Genomic DNA, 22010 nt, shown 5'->3' with positions numbered 1-22010 from the left:
GAGAGGAACGGAGGGGAGCAGAGGGGAGCGGAGGGGAGGGGAGGAGAGCGGAGGGGAGGGGAGCGGAGGGCCCCTCCCGGGAGCCCGGCGGCGGGGCCGGCCGCGCTGCGGGGTGACGGGTCCCCGCTCTCCGGGCTCTCCCAGCGGCGGCCCCTCCCTTCTGGCCGGAGGGGCGGCGGAGCGAGGGCTCCAGCGCTGGCCCCCGGGGGACCTGACTCGGGGCAGAAAGCAGCCCTTTATAGCCGGCACGCAGCTGCCCCGGCTCACACCGACACACGCTGCTCCCGGAGCAAGGCGCCGCTGCCGGCAGCCCGCATCCCTGCCTGCCCCCGGAGCTGCGCAGACCCGCCCGCCGCGCTGCCCATGGGACCCCGCCGCCCGGCGCTGCCCCCGCTGCTGCCGCTGCTGCTGCTGCTGGCGGCCGGTGAGTAGAGCCGCTGCGCGCCCGGCGCCGGGGCTCAGCCGGGGCAGGCGCGGGCTCCGGCGCCGGAGGAGCGGTGCAGCGGGGAGCTCCCCGCCCGCAGCGGAGCGCCCCGGGCCCTGCCTGCAGGACGCGCTCGCCTCCTCCGGGCGCTCCCTACCCAGAGGGCTGGGGCTCGGCTGGGGCTGGGGGAAGGCAGGAGCGCGGGGGGGAGAGGAGGGAGCGCTAGGAGAAATGATCGTGGCAAGAGGGACCTGGGCAGGCTGGACCGATGGGCCGAGGCCAACTGTATGAGGTTCAACAAGGCCAAGTGCCAGGTCCTGCACTTGGGGCACAACAACCCTATGCAACGCTACAAGCTTGGGGAAGAGTGGCTGGAAAGCTGCCTGGCTGAAAAGGACCTGGGGGTGCTGGTTGACAGCCGGCTGAACATGAGCCAGCAGTGTGCCCAGGTGGCCAAGAAGGCCAACAGCATCCTGGCTTGTATCAGGAATAGTGTGGCCAGCAGGAGCAGGGAGGTGATTGTCCCCCTGTACTCGGTGCTGGTGAGGCCGCACCTGGAACACTGTGTCCAGTTTGGGCCCCTCAGTACAAGAAAGACATTGAGGTGCTGGAGCGTGTTCAGAGAAGGGCAACGGAGCTGGTGAAGGGTCTGGAGCGCAGGTCTTATGGGGAGCGGCTGAGGGAACTGGGGTTGTTTAGCCTGGAGAAGAGGAGGCTGAGGGGAGACCTTATCGCTCTCTACAACTCCCTGAAAGGAGGGTGTAGTGAGGTGGGTGTTGGTCTCTTCTCCCAAGTACTTAGCAATAGGACGAGAGGAAATGGGCTGAAGCTGCGCTAGGGGAGGTTTAGGTTGGAAATTAGGAAAAATTTCTTTACGGAAAGGGTGGTCAAGAATTGGAACAGGCTGCCCAGAGAGGTGGTGGAGTCCCCATCCCTGGAAGTGTTCAAAAAATGGGTAGATGTGGCACTTGAGGACATGGTTTAGTCTAGTCTACCCTTGATTGGTTTAGTGTGGACTTGGTAGTGTAGGTTAATGGTTGGACTGGATGATCTTAAAGGTCTTTTCCAACCTAAACGATTCTATGATTCTATGATTCAGCCGTCGGAAGGAGTACGCGCTCAGGCGTAACTGGGGTGTAACTCCCCTGCAGGGAAGGCAGCACGATGCCGGCGCACAGCCGTAGGCTGCAGCTGCGCCGACAGCTCAGCCCTGGCTCAGCTTCCATGTGCAACACGGGAGCTTCGCTGGAGGGTCTCACATCACTTTCTTAAAATTCATCAGTAACATGCGAGTGTGTTAAAAAGCTCAGTATTTAACATCAGACCGCAGATTGCACGTGTAGTAATAATCTTTCTACAAAGCCAATGCATCTACCCACACTCTTCTTGTGGGTACCAGGGCAAGCGATCTCAGAGCACTTAAGTTACGAAGCCGTTCAAAAGCTAGGAGCTGCTAGAACTGAGATTGCCTACAAACCCGCAACTGGGTTATTCTGAAAAAATGAGTCAGTCTTTATGAATGAGTTATGATGTGAGAATGTAATTAAAGGACCCCTGCCTCATGCCCGAGCATAGCTGACTACTCACTTTGCAAGTATTTAATTATTTTTTTGTCTCCTATGTCCTATTTATTAAGCAGTATTAAAGACTGGTTGTAATAATTTACAGTCCATTTCCTCATAGGTTTTCTGAGGTATTCATCAGTATAGTATCTGAATGCACTTAATTCTTTCACACTTCTGTGCAACTATATTACCATCCCTCTTTTTCAGATAGGTAGGTGGGCTGACACAAAAAAGCACCCACTAATTTTAGGTTCCCGTGGTGACACATGAGAACACAATTTTACCTACAACTACTTACAATTATGTGGAACTTTGCCTGGCTCTGAGTATAGCAGTAGTTTGGTACTCCAGCCCCAGGACATTCAGCAGGCTGGGAGCATACTATTAGAAAACACCGATAGGCATTGTTTTAAAGTTATTAAACTAACCTCATGCTGAACCTTTGTGATAGCTGTAAGGATAAAATCCAGTTTTCCAGACTAGCATTCAGCTGCCTTAATTAAGAGATTCTCTTTTGTCTTCTTGCGCTTTTTTTTTTTAAATACATTCCTACACAGCTTGCAAATTCACCAAACCAAATCTTGCAAATAAGGATCCTAAGGACAAGAGCCTCAATTCATTCTTACAACAGATTCTGTGCACAGAACAAAGCAGGGTCTGGGAGTGGGGGAAAAGGCAATCGCATGATTAAAGACCGTAAGGTAAGGTGCTTGCATAATGGGGCCAACTTAAGGTCCCACCAAGCTCACTGCCCCAATTCTACTTCCTGACCTCAGCATGCCCCTATTATTCCTTCTGCATTTTGATTATCCTCCAGAATTCGTCCTTTGCACAGCACAAACCTCAGCAAGAACATTAAGGAAAGCAATGAAAGACTGTTTCACTGCTTCTGCCAGCCTAGAGTGATCATTACAGAGAGCCTGGCTTGCGTCCGATAGCTCTGAGTCAGGCATCAGAGTCACCCATTCCGTAGGCGAGGAGGATGGATGCAATTTACCTGTTTTTCCATGCTTGGTCCACAGTATCAAAACATTTGCATGTGGCCACAGATTGTGGAGATAGCAGATGACTAGTCCAGGCAACAAGATGAAGTGGAAAAAGGCCATTCCTGATGGCTTATGAAAGAAGAGTAAAAATCTAAGGAAAAAAAAGAAAGTTTCTATAATGCATACAGTTCAAAGGTTTCCACTTCTGGCAAGATCTTGGAGATGCATCAGGAAGTCTGCTTATTCCCAGGTTTCAAGTTCTGAACTACTGGAGCACTATGGTTGTACAAAGGAAATATTACTATAGCAAATCTTACACATATTTAACACCAAAAAATGTTTCTGTAGCCTCAGTCTTTCAAAGAATGGCTTAAAATTTCCTTTAAAACCCACATAATAGTCTGTATTAGATGCTAATGATTGATGTAGTTATGTATCATAATTATGCAAAGTGATGCATCTCAATAAAAATATATTTATATATCTGCAAAAATAATTATTACGTTTGCATTGTCCCCATTGCAAAAAAATAAAATGTTATGGGAAATATGACCTTTCACAAAAAATTAATGTGTTTCTAAAATGTTTTTCTTTCCTCTATGCATATGGAAATTTAAGGGACTGGATTTTTAAATACTATTGTAAGCTATTCAGAAAACTAGGAAAAAAGGAGAGTAGGAAGGTGTAGCGGAAAACATCTTGTAAAGACATAGTAACGTACAGCATTTAGCACAATCTGCTGTCAAGAGCTTATACAGGCAACAAACCAAGAACAGTATGGTGAAGTTCAAACTCTCCAAACATGACAGGGCTCCAATTTAGGCAACAGAAATTACAGTTTTAAAATCAAGCACAACACAAATATAATGTGATTACTTACTGTTACTTGCTCTCAGGCTGTCTTTAGTGTTCATTTAATTTCAGTCTTCAGAAAGTCACCTCATGGCTTTTGATCTCTCTGGCTTATTCATTACAATCACAAAGACATTTGTTTGGGGTTTTTTCTTTCCCCATCTGCTGTTTTATGGTGCCTAAAGTAGCCTTAGGATTGGTATGGTTTTGGTTACCCTTCAACCTCTACTTTTAAAGCAGCAACATCACATCCAGTTAAATCTGAGTTTGCTGATGGACTTACCTCTTGTGAGTTTTTTTTTTCCCTCTCCCAAATATGTCTTTAAAGTTTTCTTCCAAGAATGAGAACAGTTTAAACTTGAACAAAGTTCCAATTCCTATTATGCAATAAATACTGGGATTAAATATTAGAAGAACATTAAAAGCTGTAACAAGACTAGACTCAAATTGTATAACTGTAGTTGTACTTACTTCCCAAATGGGAAGTCTTCATAAAACCCAACAAAACTACACAGAAGATTTTAAAAACATACCTTCATCATTAAACATTTGGAAATATGCAGAAATGTCACTTTACTCTCTGTATTCCACAGAAGTTCTGATAAAATACTTTGAAAATTTTATTATGTTGCTAATACAGTAATGCTACCATCATCATACTGATACTCCTATTGTTTCCATAGTTCTGTGTGTTCTAGGACAGTCTTTTGTCACTTTTATTAAAAACTCAGGTTACAAAGCTGTTGGGGCAGAGACTTCTTCAGTCACGTTCAGAGTATCTACAGTACAATACAGTCTTGGTTTATACCTGGATGCCCAGATGCTGTAACACAAATAAATTGCAAGGATAAAAAGTTCACGTCCTTTTCTTTAACTTACATGGCATGTTTTAAAGATTTATACCTGAGCTACTCCAGAAGTAGACAGTTCATCACTTCTACTTTACATGGATTTAAATCAAGGGACTGGGATTTGTCCAAAGTTAGCAAACAATTTGCTGATGCAGCCAGGAATGTGACTTGGAAATTCTTAGCTTCCTCTTCCTGTCTTGTAGCTCTCCTACACCATCCTTCCCCAGTCACCAGGAACTGGGACACAATGTAAAAACTCTTCAGGGATTTCTTCAGAATCACTACTGCCATGCAGAGCAAACCCAACTTTGCCATTAACCACTACATGGTTCCTTCAGATGTTACTGGCTAGCTACAACAGTCTAGCCAAATCTTACTAAACATTTAGGAGTGTAAGCAGTTGTCACCCATAATGCTGCAGCCTTATTGCAGTTTTTCTTCAGCTGGGAATTTACTGAACCTGTACTGACAGTAACGATAGTATTTTCAACACTTCATAAAGATAAGAATCTGCTTATACTCAAATGGATGCTTCTGCTACCTGGAGCTGAAACATATATTCAGAGCTGCAACGGAATGGGAGATGATCATGTGTCAGTTCCACGACGTGTTATTTTGACGCCTAGAACTACAGGTTCCAAAGAGTCCACCCAGTACACCTTATGGACCCTTTGGGAAAGTGTGAGAGGATCTTCTTACCATAAAACCTATGTAACTAACCAGCAGATAATATCCTGGAATGGGAGCTGTGACACAGTAGATACTATTCACTATCTTAGCAAGGAAGTTCTAGTGCCAATGAAACAGATTTTAAATGAGACTGCAAGCGACTACATAGCCAAGGAAGCTTTTTTAAATTCCTCAAGATGCAATTGCTTTTAATCAATGGCCAAAAATGCATATGCAAGTTTAAGCACTCTTGTTTCAACATCCTCTCCTCTCCCTATATCACATACCCACAAAGCAGGAGGGAACAAGATCCGGGAGTAGTCGCCAGTCAGAAAAGTACCGAATATTGTCTTAGGAAGCCTAGCCATTTTCATAAGTAAGGATTAGCTACAAACATTCTTTCTAAAGCTTTTTTTACCATTCTCACATATAAAATAATTGTATTTCTTAGTGAGGTGATTTCATGACGTGTTTAAATCCCTTTGTTTCATGAAATTATGAGTGCTGGAGGTCACCAGCATCCCACTTTGAGTTTCAAGTTACTCAGCTGTGCTGGGAACAATATTTTTCTGGCAGACCTGCCATTAAAATCTACTATAATATATTAGTCTATTAGTTAGTCTATTATAATAGATTATGTACAACCTGTATAATCATACAGTTATTCTGTAGGAAAATAAATAGCAAGGCCTTCAATGACAAAGCCTAAATATTTTTTCTGCTGTCTCTCTCTCACAGATACTATCAGTTATTAAAGCTTAATGTCTTTCCCAGTCTGTATTCAGTACTGGGAGTTAAGGTTTGTAAACTGTTCTCATACCAAAATACATCATTTAGTTTAAGTAGTAAGACAACTCTAATCAGCAGCCTTCCACTAATTTGTTTTGTACTCATCCAACTTCTTCAAAATTGCTGCAAATAGCTTTGAGCCTGCACTGCAAGGAAATGCTGCCTATTACCATTCAGGGTCTTTGATGCACTAGCTCAACCTGAAGGATGACTTGAAGACCTAAAAAAAGTTACTTGGTGTCTCAACATTTATCTGCTGCCCTGGATATACTGCTTTAGTACTAACACAGGATAGTTAAAGTTCCTAAATACAGTCTCGTTCTGGAGAAATAATGGTGAGAATTCCTTAAACAACAATAACAAAACCCAAACAAAATGAAACAGGAAAAAAAAGAAAAAGCAACCCTTCTTCTAATTTCCCTGGAAATGACTCCAAGCACCTGCCCATTTCCCTGCTCTACACCCACCCCACCACCCCCACCAGTTATTTGGCTGCTTTGTCTAAAAATGAGGAAAACCGGAACCCCATCATAGAGAACATATTTGTTCAAATGTAAAGCATTACATTCTACAAAATAACAACATGGGCAAAATTGCATGTTATGATAAGGAGAAAATACTGCAACACTTAGGGCATCTAATCTTAGCAGATCAGTGGACCTAGACCACAGAACACATGCTAGCCCTTGCCACTTGTAAGACTGGAAATGACTGAAGTCTGCCATTGTATGCTGCCTTGATGGGAGGAAACCACTGCAGCTATTCAGAATGTTTTTCAGTATTCTGCTCACTACAGATTGGGGTAAAAAGGGACTGGGTCAAGCAGTGTGGCCCCAAAGTGCCAAAAAGAAAACTGTATTATTTTCAAGTACTGACATTCACTATCAAAGTTTAAAAAAAACACCACCAAACTGGTTTATATCTGCATGTTTGATGCAATAAAAGAGTTTTTCTTCCACAGTTTATAAAGGCGCTCTTGGGGAAGCCCATTTTAGAAATCGAAGAGGAATTCTTGAATTAGCCGGAGCCATTAGATGTACTACAGGACGATCTCCTTTTGCCTACCTACGTTATGGATGCTACTGTGGCCTGGGAGGAAGAGGATGGCCCAAGGACAGAGTAGACTGGTAAGAGTAACTATTCATCTGAGTAGTTAAATGCTGAATGTATGCAGATGACAGAGTAAAAACACTAAAATATGAATTAGGCTTACTTAACACCCATGAGGAAAGTGAGCTTAAACACACCTCAGACTGCTGAGAAACTCTAAAGCATTAAAACTGTGTTACCATAGAACTACATGAATCTTAGTTGCCTTGAACTGAAACTCTCATTGCATTAATATTCAATTCACAGTACAATTGAGTTTCTTTGCTGTTGCTGTTTGCCCGATAGCTGAAGAACTGAAGTCTTCCTGGAGAAGCTGTAAAGCTCAAACATTCAAGCTATCTATAAAAATAATTTAAAAAAACCCCGCAATTGAAAAATCTTTTGATTCTACTGCCATCCATCCCATTTTATTAGTATTCAAAATAATACATAGAAAATGACGCAAAATTCAGCCTGTTGAAAAATAACTTTTGAATAAAAGGAATTATGAACTGTTACTCAAGTAATTCTAAAAGCAGACCTTTGTCTTTATTACTAAATCTCAGCATATTGACTATCACCAATTTAATTTATAAGTGAATATTAGCTGACAGGAAGATGATTTCATGGTTACAGTAGTTAAAGGTTTTATATTTTCAAGTTTATCATTATAATGATACATTTCCTCACCATATGTGACATCTCAAGTTCTGATGTATCAGACAGACACGTTGTAAACTGAAAGGAAAAGAAATGTCTCGTTCTCACATTTAGGGTAGAATATATGTAAAATTCAAATCTGGGGTTTTTTTTGGGTGGGTCTTTTTTTTTTAATAAAGATTCTAGTTGTGATTAGACCTAAAACTTTTAGAATCGTTGCCTAAATATTTCAAGTTTTTGTATGTGTAATCTGTTATTTTAAAGACAATTTTGTAGAATGTCATTGCTACTTTAATGACTAGGAATACATACGTAAAGAAGGGACTATTATTAGTTCTGGTCATCTGTACACCTAAAGGTAATGATGGAGAATCTGCAGTTTGCCAAACTTTCATTGTAGGCCATTTTTTCACTTTGTAGAAGCTTCTTCATAAAACACGGTTAGCTAGCTATTTGTGGTCTGCGCTTTAATAGCTGCAGAATGTTAAGAACAAGCCAGAAGTGAGTGTACTTACTCTACTGCATTTGAACAGAATCAAGAATTACACCGATTGAATGTAGAGACAAACATTCTTACCGAGTTTGATTTCTTAAAGTTCTGAGCTACATTGTGGGCTGTTTACATTCAGAATTATGCCTGAAAACAAGTCAAGTTAAAACACAGAAATAATTAATATGAAGTAAGAACATCTGTAATGGAATTATTCAAGTAAGAGTTATTGCAATTTAGATGTTTGCCTGCCACTTATAAACTTTCAAATGGACACAATGATATATTGCTTTCGTAAGATAAAATGTAAAATCCTTAAGCATCTGTTTTTATTTAAAATGCTTACAAAAGGACTAAAGTAATTCTAAAAATTTTGGTAAGCACATGAAGATAGACTGCACTATGGCAAAAGAAGCCGTATTTCCTGGTTTATTTACCTTAGTGCTGCTACAAAGACTCACTAGAAGTCAATTTTTTTTTTTATTTCGACACGTGAAATACATGTATTGAGCTACTTCACAGGCATGTGCCGTTTAACTGTTACATACTGCAGGATCTTTAAATGGAGAGTCATGTGGAATTACCAAGTAATTATTTAATAAGCATCGGAAAAAACTAATTGCAAGTGAGAGCTCACAGCATTAACTTTTTCTATTGCAGACACAAATTCCTCAGGCAATCTAAACATCATGTGCCTACTGTAATATGATGGTTTTAGGCTACCAGGAGGAAACGGAATGACTAAATGCAAATAGCTTGCGGATACACCCGGTTCTTCTACCGAGTCAAAAAAAAAAAAAAAAAAATACAGAGAGTACAGTTAGTTTGCAGCAAAAACTTACAAGCCATCTAATTTCAGATCCTTGTTACCTCCCTCACTTGCTCTTCTGGGCTTGCAATGAGTCTACACCAGAAGAGTAATTCTTTTTTTAAGCATTAAAATACACCATTAGTGCTCACCTGTACTGTTCCGTTCCACAATGTGATAGAAAGTCTATGAATTCATTGTCCCAATTATGACAAGGACAATTTTGAAATCATCATTTTGGGCAAATTTCCATATTTTCCTATGATAATGAAAAAAAGCAGTTTTAGTTATATTATGGTGTTAAGCAGTACCCGTGCCTATTTATTCCTGAACATTTCACCTGCTCTCAGCTTTTCTGCCACCATCTAAAGACTTTACTATAAGACAACATTTATGATAGTATGCTATGGTCTAACAAATCTTCTTGTCCCTTCCCCGTTAGTAACTGTTACAATAGCATCAATAACTGGTAGAAAAATACATCATTATCTCACAGACTATTCTGGCATTTAATCTTTTTCTTGGAAGGGGCTAGGCAGGAGGCATACCCACATAAAAGTTTATTGTGTTTAAAACTGAGAATGCTTTAAAGATTCTTTGTATTTTCATCTGTGAAGAAGTTCAACTAGATCAATGTGCATCTGACATTTTCCTCATCATTGATTACATGAGAGAGTAATAATTTTTTCCAGGTGATCTATTAAACGATTACCTTGTTTTGATTCCTGAGCAACTGTTCGTACGTTCACGTATGTTGACCGTTTTGTTATTTCACAGCCTGTAGAAACATGCTGATAAAACCCATCCAGATTATGTGACCATAAATGACCACAGTATGAATTAAGGCAAGCCCATTTCTGTTACTCTCAGGTGCTGCTTTAACCATGACTGCTGCTATGGTAAGGCAGAACAAGCAGGTTGTCACCCAAAGACAGAAAGTTACCACTGGGAATGTGAAGACAACACTGCTATCTGTGGTGAGTGAACAGTTCTAGTTTTTTGGGGGGGTGGGGTGGGCGGGGTGTGGTTGGTTGTTGTTTTTTTGTTGGTTTTGGGGTTTTCTTTTTTACTTCTACTGATTGTCTCATTGACTTAACAGAAAAACATTTAAACATTTTTTTTTGTTAATTAACAGTAAAATTATTTTGCCATCCTTCCTTTTGTGACTTTTCTGTCAGGGCAAGCTATGCCTCCAGAAAGCACAGCTATGCCGATCAACTAAATGCAGTTTCTTCTTAATCCCCACCTACTGACATACATAAGCAAACAAAATTCTGATCTACAAGCTTCTATTACCCTTTCAGAAAACACTACCAAAAAAACTCCCTTTTTACTCAGCATTTACATGTGTTGAGGAACTCATGTTATGCTACTCACTGTGGGTCTCCAACTGGAGAACAACTACAAATAGGTGAGACAATTACAACTGTTTAAAAAGGACCTTTTTATACTTAGCAGAAAATACTTCACACCATTTATAAGTTTATGATGGATGAGTTTTTGGCATACTTATCCCCGATCAGTTGCACAACCCACTGCTAGTGGCTGCAATTTATGAATGAATTCACAATTACAACTTACAATTTCAAACACTGAGGTAATAAAATATTTGATGAGTATGTTTATTTATGGAAGTAACATGTCCACAAGCCATAAAATGTTAATTTGAAAATATTTATTTACATAATTAACGTACAGGTTGCAACAGATGGCTGACCGCATCCTGATAAATTTTGTTCGCTTGCTCTGAAATATGAATATAAGATACTTGCCATGCTATAGTATAAAAGAGAAGGACAAAGAGATTACAAAGAAACAATCAAAAAACATTTAACAGGAAAAAACAGCATTTCTTTTACATTATTTGTTCACAACTCCCTACATTTTAGCAAGTATTTTCCAATACACTTCTAAGACTTTTTGAAACTCTAACTTCTCACAAGCTCCCAAAATTTGCAGGGTTTTTTCTTCTTCTTGTTAGGTTTTGTTTTGTTTTTTTAAATCAGGTGCTAAGTCAAAGCTACTCTGCATGTAATTTTATGCTACTACCTAGAATGTTAATCAGCTTGAGAATTGCTTATTACTTGCACCATAAAAATGCAGACCTTTATATTGGTTACAATGAGTCTGAGTTTCTGACTACCATAGTTTGAAGGCAACACAGTAGGCCATTCAGAGAAAACACAAAAAACTCTCACTTCATAACTCAATTTAGAATTTGCCTGACCTGAAATCAAATAAAAGTTTTTGACAGTATTTCCTTTCCTCCTTTACTTTACCCAAGTGTCTACCTCATGCAGAATCTCTACTTGCTAATTTCCTCCTCTGCTCCCGAAGTACTAAGAGTCTGCTCTCTCAAACTACCCAATTAACTATCAAGTTACCGTCCACCTATATTTGGCTGTAAAGGTTCTGCTCCTGTTCCAGTCCAGAAGCTGACAACATTTTAAAATACTGGCCAAGATAGTAGACATGTCATCAAAAAACAAAGCTGAAACAAAGACCCTGGTATACCATGGGGAAGATTAAGTTTGGAGCAGTAAGAAGAGAAGAAATAGTTCTTCTCAGTTAATGGGTTTTGTGTTGGTGGTTTTTTTTTTTTTTTTTGGGGGGGGGGGGGGGGGGGTTGATGGTGTTATTCCTATCATGTTTTTTATGCTACTGAGTAGTTCTTAAGGTAGCTAGTTGCAGCATCAACATATGTACATTAAGAACACTTCCATTTCATAGCAGAATTTGAGTTTATTCACAAAACTGAACACTTGTTCTGCTCCTAGACAAATCTCAAGCAGAGATTCAGCTAAGCTTTCAAAATGTTAAATACTCAGACAAAATACAGTCAAGGATTTTTCAGTTTACAGACAGTTGCAGAGAGAAAAAACACACATTTCTGGGTTGGCACAATAAAACCAAAATATGTTGCTGTAGAAAATGTTCATGCCAAGAAGAAACGCTCATGCCAAGAAATCTGTTAAGTTACAACACTACAATTATAAAACAAGTATGGGCAGACATGGATTTTATCATCCTTAAACACACTTTACCTAACTTCTTACTGAATGCCTTAATGAAAAAAGGTGGGCGATTTAAGCTGAACATGGAACATCTTTGCATCCCTTATTTCACATATATAATTTTAATGCTACATCCTTTAGTAAATTAAAGCATATGCGAAATGGAAAATATCTTCCCAAACTCAAGTTTCGCTAGAGCAACAGGGTGGGCAGGGAGGGTCACATACCACTTTCTAAAGAGGAAACAGTTATTTTATTAAAGAAAGTCAAGAAGAGTATTTAAGGCTTTATCCAATTATTATATTTTCACCTGCCAAGATAGTTCCACTGATTATCAACTGTTGCTAAACCAAACCATGCTTGTATCTTCTCTGTTGCTAAGATGTCCTAGCAAGGAGCTCTGCCTAAAGAACACAAAAGAACTCTTAAGTCTCACTAAAGCTCAGTACAGTTCCTATGACTCTTGAAACGTAAGAGCCATTTACACAGCAAACATGGAACGCGAGGTAGAAATTCTTGGTATTCCATTTGATATTTGTTAATTACTTCAGACTAACATCAAACTTACTGTATTTTCTTTCAGAATCACTAGAAGACAAATGTCAAAAAATGGCATGTGAATGTGACCGTGAAGCTGCCAAATGTTTTTCTAAAGCTCCCTATCACACAAAATACCTTTTGTGGCCAGACTTTATGTGTGGTGAGATTCAGCCTTTGTGTAGATATTAGCTATACAACATCGGTCTTTATGAAAACTCTGTAGGTATTTAAATCTAAAATTACTTATTTTTTTGTCACATTAGTGGCAACAAATGATCTTCCCCTTTTTTGATCCTCCTTCCTGCCACCTCAGCCTCTTCACCCCAGAACGGCCAAAGTAAATATTTATCCTCTCCTTTACCTTCTACAGTGCATGGACTAAAAGCAAGTTCATTAGTTCTGTGTAAGCTTTTATTGACTAAATAGGAATTTGAGTTTATCAGCTTAAGGAGTAACTGACTTAAAATTAATTTAATTTATATTCAGATTCACAGATTTTTCAGATTCATAAATATTGTTCACTGTAAATTTTTAATCCCCCCTCCACTGGCTGTAAAATACAAATCAAACTTTTCCACTAACATTTACCTTCACACTTGTTAACTTTGAACTGACCGGAAGAAATGCGTGAGGTGACAGTGTCAGCACAAAGAGCCCTCTCATCTATATTAAACACTTACTATGAAGCCTAATTTATCTTTTGCTTCTCATTCACCTTAAATAGTTCTACCTGTATTAAAAAATGCCTAATATAATTATTTTTCTTTTCTAGTATTGCTTTTTAAATACAGTTTTCTAAAAAGTTGTTCATTTGATATGGCTCAAGCTCCTTACTCTATGTACACCTTGAGTTTCCTGTAGGCACAGGGACAAGTTCTACCCTTAAAACTTCAGACACAGATTTAAAAGTGCAAATGCAAACCATCACCAAGACAGATACATGAAAAAAGTAGCAGTTACTGGCACCAACTGCCTTTCCCGTAAGTGTTAGATCTTGGACAGCATGAGTTTGCAAAGTTCAGAAGTGTATACACCTCGTAAGGATGTAAAGATGGTTTTAGCTAGGGTCACTTCATAGTTTTTTGAAACCTTTTAGGAAGAGAGATCAGTTAACACAAATTGCTGAATAATACACTTTTTCACAGCTACTAATTTTAACAGTTTAAGAAACAGGACTGTTTAATGTCTACTTTCACCCACCTCACTTACTTAAAGCTGCAGGGCTACAGAACAAATTTACACATGTCAAAGCTAATGACAAGTACTTCAATATTAAAAAAAAAAACCAACCCAAACAACACTTCTGTAGGAAGGACGAAGATTTCAAAAGAGATCTTTAATCTTTAAAATGTTCATAGGCAAATGATACAAATGAAAAAAAAACCAAAACAATGTAGAATGCAAGGGGACAAAGCTCTTGAAAAATTTAACTTTTGCTTCAGTCAAAACCCATACATTAACAAATGGCAATCCTGATTATACAAAGTAACTTTCCAGTCATTATTTGCTCACAGATCTAAATACACACATTATATTGCAGTAAGATGTAATTACAGTGTAAGGTCATTTTTCCAAAATAATCCTTTTAAGGGATAACCCTGAATTTAAGAATTAGCAACAGACTTCAAGAGGAGAGCATTAAAGAAGCTATTGATGAAGTCTAACTGATCCGAGTAAAAAAATTTTGAATGGCAATCACGTTTTCTAAAAGACAAGAAAACTCAAGCAGTCTTTGCATTCAACAGAGGGAATTGTAGAACAAACTCTACTGTGAGACTGTGTATTTAACAGTCACAACTTTACATGCAAAGAAGACTGAAAACACTGAAGTACTTTCAATATCAAGCCTATCCAGGAAGAGCTTTGGCAAACTTAAGTTGAGGAACACACTGCTGGTATGAAATGCCAAGTTTTAAAGGAAAAAAAAAAAAAAAAAATCACTGTAGCTGTTCAGTAGACACTGATTTTAAGGCAGGCTTGAAAATAACCAGAATGCTCAGGACAAAATACAGAGGTCTTATTTGCTCAAAAATAGGGTGACATGACTGTGTAAGTTTTACATGGCTAAATTAGGAATGTAATTTTTTCTTTCCCAATAGAAAATTCCTTTTGGATACTAAAGCCCATCCTCAGAGTTGGAATCAGCTGGTGTAAGAGTAACTTACCTTAAGGCTTTTTTGTGTGTTTAAATTAACATAATCCACCACTTTCACTGCCACATATATAAAGAAGAAAAAAAAGCAAAGCTTATTTCAAATGTCCATTTTTAGAAGCTAAACAGCTCAAAAGTTCCAATGCCAGTCACTGCACTTGTGTCTCCAGACGCCTTACTTCTTTAACCACAAGATCAATGTTTATAATTGGGTTAAAGTACAAGGCCCAGTAAAACAAACAATTGCAAACAAACTGAGGAATAAAAGGCCAAAAAATGGCAACAAAAAGACCCTGGGTTGAGACTTTCCAGAAATGCCTCCACATTCTGTGAGGAAGAGTCCTGTGAAAAAGGAGAGGGAGAGACTTAGAGTAACTTTCCATTTTGTTTTTATGCATCCTAAGAAAAGCTAGTATGTGCTGTAGCCTCAAATTATTTAGCACTTACTCAGGTACCTGTAAAATGCCATTTTGCACTCCAGAAGAACTTTCTTGAAATACAGTAATACTAGATTTTATATGAGGAAGCATTAAGTCAATTTATTCAGACCACAAAGCACAGTAAGTTAAAGTGGTCAAATTCCAGATTTGTCCTAGATTATTTCCATGTAGCCTGTTCTCTTTTGAACATGTTCTGCCCCCTAGCTGCTGGCAGAGAAAATGAAAACCCAGTATACACCAAACAAAGATTTTCTCCTATGCAAGTTCTAAAATCTATAAATAAAATATCACTGCAATTATGAAGTAGTATTAATATGCTTGAATTAAAGCTAACACACGTAACTGAAAACAGCAATTTTGACCACCTATCAGAAATAGTATCAGTGTAACTTAATTTATGATCCTGAGGACTCATCCTTTAATAACTGTATTGTAAGCATATCCTGACAAAATCTTACGTATTTAGTTCTCAGCTGACAGCTAATACCAGTTACCATAAAAGGCAATTCTCAAGGTAAGAGTTAATATTTACCCAATGGTTAAGAACATGCTTATTACCATTACTACATTTGCTACATCTGATCAGTAAAACCAGCTTCTAGAAACCCTTTCAAGTATTCACAGAAATAAAGATATTCAAGAGTGAGTACTAGGGTATGTGCAGATTCAGATTCACATGTTCTTATTAACCTCAGAGTTCTGGTTAGACACTGTCATTTCAGAGAGCAACTGTGAAATTGTAAGACTGTTACTTTCTAATTATAAGGCCACGTACTCCCTACCCTCTTCAACAAGCTCGGTAAGACTTACTTCAACTCTCTTCTTGACCAGAGCCTCCAAAAGGAGAATAATTCCAGAACAGAGAGCAACATAGCATTTACAATTATAAATCTTGATGTCCAGTAGTGCACATCCAGCCAATCCCAAGCAAATTCAGCTATCAACTGGTATGGCAAAAATAAATACTTTACAATGAATTCTCTCCACTGTTTCCAAGAAGGATCTTTAAGGTCCTGTAAATTAGGATAAGACAACTGTTAATCAATTTCCTATTAAACAGGCACATTACTGGCTTATTTCCACTACTCTTTTGTTGAAAATTTGTTTTTTTCACACATTGAAAGCAGTAATTTATCTTCACTATACTTTCTGGTAGATAATACTTTAACCCAGTGATTTCTATTAGATTAGAATAAAACCATACAAACAGACCTTATAATGGCATTTGTTAAAATACAGGCATTTTGAGTGAACAGCCTTTCTATAGTCATGTGAACTTCAAAAAAATTAGTTTCACAGATTTAAAGTCTTAAAAGCCTTAAATCAATCTTATTAAAGGTCACTGTCACAACACTGGTGATCACATACTTCAAACACTGGTGATCACAAAATCAAGGAACCACTTACTTCGTAGGACTTTTTTAAGTTGTATTTCAAAGAGATGAAATGGTGAATAATTACATCATGGGTTTTTTGCTGCTAGTCTTAAAATGCTTGTAACTAAAGCAAGAAGCATATTTAATGTTTTGAACACTTACTAGTAGTTTTGTGACAATATCTTCATACTTGTCTTCTTGCGTAGGGCAAATTGTGTGGATGAAAGGTAGGAAAGCTTCTGCATAATCAAACAAATACAGGTATAACATACTGAGTCTTGGAGAATTCTTCAGTGCATACAGAAGAAAGAGGGATTTTCCTGGATTTACTGCCTGAAAGGTACAAAATTATCAAGTTTCAAACAATCAAAAAATAAAATGAAAGGGACATGCCAGTTCTTGAGTTTTCTGACAAACATTTTTCAAAGGATCATTTTTCAAATACAACAGTTCATTAAACTGAGCAGTTTTTACAAGGGTAATTCTACTACCTTAACACTCCTCCTGGCTTTAAGACAATTTTCTTTTAAGGATATTATTTGAAAAATACTTAATATACACGACAGACTTTATATCAAATTTACCTTATATTCCCAAAGGTTCTGTGGTGGTTTAACGCCTAAAGTCTTCACACATTCCAGTTCTGCAATAATAGCTTTTCTATGGTTACTGTTCTCTATACTATAAGGCTCTTTTGTGAAATCCTCCTCTGTCAGTGTTAGAAGGAGTCTACAAAACCAGAAGAATACAGAAGGTAAACAGTGCCTCTTCACCAAAAAGATACGACTAACAAGTTAGCGATTACATACTGAAACAATAAGCTACTGATAGAAGGTATCACCTTTTGGATTACACTCCGTATCAAGTGTTCTGAGTCAACTGCATCTCAGAGCCTGGGTTTTAAATATCCTTCTTTTCAAGTTTTCTCTTGCCTGCTTTCAGCATGCAAATTTATCAGCTTGTTGGCTATTATTGAACACAGTTCTTCAGTACTTCACAGATCTAGTCTGGTCTCCTGAAATCAAACCTAGAGCTCTTGGGTGGAATGCAACAATGCATATACCATATGCATATTTTCACAAGAAAGAAAAGGTAGGAGGGGTGGATAATACATTAGTAGAGTTTTACTTTCAGTATCATTTCAGTTTGCATTGTCAGCATTTAAAAAAATCCTTAGAGAATTCTCAGTTAGCTTGCTTAGTATCTACTACTAAATTTTTCAACTACAAGTGTTAAAACTTCCCCTGAATTTTATTCTGATACATCAACAGAATATTCCCACAATCTACGGAACGAAGTACAGTCATTTCACAATGTATCATCTTTAATGAAAGCTATCCAGCAGTCCAATCAAATGATAGCTGTTCTTGACAATGAGGCCTCTCACCTTCCATTCACCTTCTCCAGTAAAAATCTTTCTTTATAATGGGAAGCCCATGGGCCCAGCTGCTCTAGCCAAAGTATCACTTCCTCAGCAGTCCATTTCATCACAGGCTTGTGGACAAGAAGATCTTCTTCAAATTCTCTGCTACTCCAGTGATATCCAAGTAGAACTACCTATAGGTAGATTTTTAAAAAAAAAAAAAAAAAAAAAAGGGGGGGGGGGGGGAGAAAAATAAAAAAAAAGATATTATTTACCTGCAAAGCAAATACATTAATGATACAAATAAACACACTTTAAGGGGCTTGACATGTAGAATCTTCCATTTTATGGACCCTAAAATATTCAGGTTATAAGAAAGTACCTTGAAGTTTTACCCAGTCCGTCTAACTTCCGTTTGCTGTATATTGCAATTGGAGTTCCTGACAGACAATTCTGAATGCTACCTTATTTACTCTGCTCAGCTGAAGTCTCTTCTGTGCTGACAATCTTTTTTATATGCATGTAACTTAAGTATATTTGATTGCATGCTTAATTAAGTAAATATGGAAAACCAACCAGATAAAACTTACTGCTACACAAGTTAAAGCTGTCAGAACGCCTGAGAAAAACCCTCCTCCTCGAGGATTAATTCTTCCTGTGTTCGGAACTGTAGGGATCTGGTCATTCCCATATTTTTGGAAGGTTGCTAAGCTGCGTGCTACATCACTGCTTTGCTGAATATCTTCTTTTCTTTGTTCAATGGCATCAGAAAATAGCTTTTCAATAACATCCCTAATGGGAAAAATATTTGTCATTGTACTATAACCATTGAGGCTTAACATTCAGAAAAGGGACTAATTTTTGGATTTTTGTTTTCCAGCCTCTACTAAAGAGTGTCATCTTTGAAAGGAAGAAAACATTAGTTATTAATACTTAGTTAAACTTAAACCAGTTACTTCCAAACAACATTTTCCTTAGCTTCTAAAGACAGAGGAAGTTAAAATATCACATTAAAAAAATAAAAATCCTTATTTCTTATCTAAAACTAGAATTGTGTGTGCTACTGGCAAGCCCTGATTATTCAAAAATGCTAAGCAAAAGACAAAATAAAAGCGTACCATCAATCCTACCATCTATTTATTAAAATATTATTAACCTAAGATAAAGTATTACCCACAAGTTCTTGTGTTAATAATTCAAGACAGCAAATTGATATTTCTAGCTTTGTTCTACAATAAGATCACATTCACTCCTATAAATAATTCCTATTACAGAAATAATTACACAATTATCACAGATCATTCTAACTTAGAATTATTAGGAAACAACCTGCTGTATTAAAAGATGCAAGTGTCTCAATACTAAAAAAGGATCCCTCGTCTCAATCCCCCCAAAAATTCAGAAGGGAGGAAAAAAAAAAAACAAACCCCAAACAAAACAAAACAAAACAAAACAAACCCCAACCAACCCACCCCTTAGTTCCATGCAGAAAAATGTGCTTGAACAGTTCGGAACTGGTGCAGAACATGAAAGACTTGAGGATTTAAACATCCCTGTGACAGTTCAGATTACCAATAAGCTGCAAAAATCTGCAGCAAACTTAAGAAACCAGACAACTAATTTCAGCGGGTTTAGAAATCCAAAATGGCATAGTACACTCACCTGAGGAGGATGTTGACTTTGGGGAATCCTTCCCATTTTTCTCTGCATTCAGGGCATTCATTCTTCTTGGATGATACCCACCACAAGGCAAGGCAATGTCTACAGAAACTGTGCCCACAGTTCAGGGTGGTGGGATTGACAAGAATGTCGTAACAGCAGTGGCAAAGGAACTCACTAACTGATATCCGCCGACCCATCTCGGGAGTAGCGTGCGTTTCAACTTTTGCCACCTCCGTTTCACCTTGTAAAGTCTCATCTTCTTCCATTTTCTTTTATGCCTTATGCAAACAGAAAGCTCTTAGATCTTCAAACCAGGTAAGGCATTACTTCTGCAAAGCAGCAAGATAAACCTCATCAAGAAAAAAGTTACTATAGAGTTTAGAATTGCAAGCAGTATAATTTATCATTGTAATTCTTTTGTTGCTCTGATGGTTTTAAACTTTTTAACTAGCTTAGCTCTCCCCAGAATGAAACACAATCTTCTACTTTCACAACAACATGCTCATTGCAAGCTACAATCAAAACCAGATTCTAGATGTAAACAGCCAGGCTCAATCTCCCTATATTTTCTTTTCCTGTATTACATAACACACGAAAATGAAACAAAAAACCTCACTAACTACGATTCAGATTGCTTTTGACAGCATCTTTAATCAAAGTTTTACTAAAAGACACCAATCAAAAAAAAAAAATCATTAGAAAATACCATCAGATGATACAAAGACAAAACACCAGTATAACATAATGATCTAATTTACTCCATCACTATCCTTTCCAAGCATATGGAGTAAAACGTTATTAACAGAGGTCAATACTAGACATTGCTGGGCAATGTTAAAAAAAAAATTTATCCACAAAGTCTTATGCTTCAGAAGTATAAGAGGTTGGTCTGTTTGCCATCTCAGTGAAGGACTGAACTCCGTATTAACTTTACTGGTAATTACTCTTTGCTAGTATTTCAGAAAATGTACAAATGAGAAGAGTTTAAGTTCGCCAAGCTTACCAAAAATACAAACCTATTTGCTTGATGCTCCTATTATATTCCCTCAGATGGCTGTATCTATCTTTTCTTAAGAAAAACATTGATCCAGATCACTCACTCATCAGTCACGTTAAGTTAGAAGCTATCAAAAACTACACAATTTTCTCCTCAGGCACTACCAAAGCAAAATATGCTTACACTCTCCACCATGTGGCTCCTGCTTACTACGAAGTTACCACCTTTCCATCCAGATCAAGCACAAAGAGGTAAGCACGCAAGTTCGTAAAGAGTAAAAAATTAAAAAAAAATTTACAGGCAGTACAAAAATACAAACCGATAGTGCTACTAGGATCCTCAATCCGCTTACAAACGTGTCTTTTCCCAGCAAAGCAAAGACTGTTGGCTTTCTAAAAGACAAACCTGAAACATCACTTGGAAGAGGAGAAATAAAAACAAGGTTTTGCACCTAAGAACATTCTTCTAGTTCTCTGGAAGAGAGCGGCAACGGGATTTCTTTGCGTGCAAGAATATTTCGCCACAGTCTCTGCACCAAATAACAGAAGGGTCAGAAGCAGAAAGCTTACTAGTTGCTCTCCTGCCTCCTCCAAGTTCAGCCTACTTCCTCCCCTCTGCGCCGCTACCGAAGCCGAGGCACGGAGGGCTCGGCCCGCAGCGACGCGAGGGTCGTTCCCCGCCCGCAGGCACGGCAGGGCCCCTCTCGGAGGGGTCAGCAGCCCACCCCTTCCCCCGCTCCCAGCAGCGGAGGGGAGCGCAGCGCAGCGCAGCGCCACCAGGCAGCACGCCCAGGCCGCGGCTCCGCGGCAGCCCAGCCCGGCCTGCCCAGCCTCAGCCCCGCCGGCCGCAGGCAAGAGGCCGAGGCGGGCCGCGCCGCCCCGCCCGACTCACCCGCCGGCCGCCCCGGTCCCCTCGCCCCGCGGCCTCCGCCGCCGCTTCCGCACAGCCGCCGCCAGCGCCCCGCGGGGCGCGCCCAGCCCTAGCGCCGCTCCGCCGGGGGCTGCCCCGGCTCTTCCCACCGCCCCTCGCCCCACGGGAAGCGCGGCTGAGAGGCGTCTCGGCGGGGGGGGGGGGGGGGGCTGCCAGCGGCCTCTCCGCGCCCCGCCGGGCCCGCGGGCGGAGAGCTGCGCTCCCCGGTCCTGCGACAGGCCCCGGAGTGAGCAGGGCACGCCGGTAGGGAGGGGCTGAGCAGCAGCCGCGAGCTTATCGATACAGTCTGTACGAGCAGAGCCCTTTTCTTTTCTATCTTTAAGCGTTGTATTTCAAAGCTTTTAAAATTACCA

At 39.4% G+C, this 22010-nt stretch overlaps 2 protein-coding genes across 6 annotated transcripts; one reads left to right on the top strand and one right to left on the bottom strand.

Moving 5' to 3' along the window:
* Positions 1-363: 363 nt before the first annotated feature.
* PLA2G10 (phospholipase A2 group X) lies at positions 364-14672 on the top strand. The gene is made up of 4 exons (XM_075718444.1): positions 364-424; positions 7098-7263; positions 10054-10160; positions 12781-14672. Exons 1-4 carry the CDS (start codon positions 364-366, stop codon positions 12924-12926), a joined length of 480 nt encoding a protein of 159 aa, XP_075574559.1. The 3' UTR covers positions 12927-14672.
* BFAR (bifunctional apoptosis regulator) lies at positions 14664-21643 on the bottom strand. Of its 5 annotated transcripts, none has more exons than XM_075718442.1 (8): positions 21619-21643; positions 19731-20059; positions 18659-18860; positions 18093-18262; positions 17290-17434; positions 16868-17038; positions 16140-16342; positions 14664-15231 (listed from the first exon to the last, which is right to left on the bottom strand). In XM_075718442.1, exons 2-8 carry the CDS (start codon positions 19994-19996, stop codon positions 15039-15041), a joined length of 1350 nt encoding a protein of 449 aa, XP_075574557.1. In that variant the 5' UTR covers positions 19997-20059; positions 21619-21643; the 3' UTR covers positions 14664-15038. The 5 variants fall into 5 exon arrangements, with proteins under 5 accessions (XP_075574557.1, XP_075574555.1, XP_075574553.1 ...); XM_075718440.1 differs by lacking the exon at positions 21619-21643 and adding an exon at positions 21297-21325; XM_075718438.1 differs by lacking the exon at positions 21619-21643 and adding an exon at positions 21133-21290.
* Between the last annotated feature and the right edge of the window lie 367 nt (positions 21644-22010).

The sequence above is a fragment of the Pelecanus crispus genome, chromosome 11, assembly GCF_030463565.1.
Source record: "Pelecanus crispus isolate bPelCri1 chromosome 11, bPelCri1.pri, whole genome shotgun sequence".
Classification (NCBI taxonomy): Eukaryota; Metazoa; Chordata; class Aves; order Pelecaniformes; family Pelecanidae; genus Pelecanus; species Pelecanus crispus.
This window is presented reverse-complemented; position numbering and strand designations above follow the sequence as displayed.

Coding starts and splice junctions, on each gene's coding strand:
- PLA2G10 (XM_075718444.1), top strand. CDS start 364: ATGGGACCCCGCCGCCCGGCGCTGCCCCCGCTGCTGCCGCTGCTGCTG. Junction 425..7,097: donor GCTGCTGCTGCTGGCGGCCG/GTGAGTAGAGCC, acceptor TTTCTTCCACAG/TTTATAAAGGCGCTCTTGGG. Junction 10,161..12,780: donor AGACAACACTGCTATCTGTG/GTGAGTGAACAG, acceptor ATTTTCTTTCAG/AATCACTAGAAGACAAATGT.
- BFAR (XM_075718442.1), bottom strand. CDS start 19,996: ATGGAAGAAGATGAGACTTTACAAGGTGAAACGGAGGTGGCAAAAGTT. Junction 18,861..19,730: donor AAAGTCAACATCCTCCTCAG/GTGAGTGTACTA, acceptor TTTTCCCATTAG/GGATGTTATTGAAAAGCTAT. Junction 15,232..16,139: donor TGGTCAAGAAGAGAGTTGAA/GTAAGTCTTACC, acceptor CCTTTTTCACAG/GACTCTTCCTCACAGAATGT.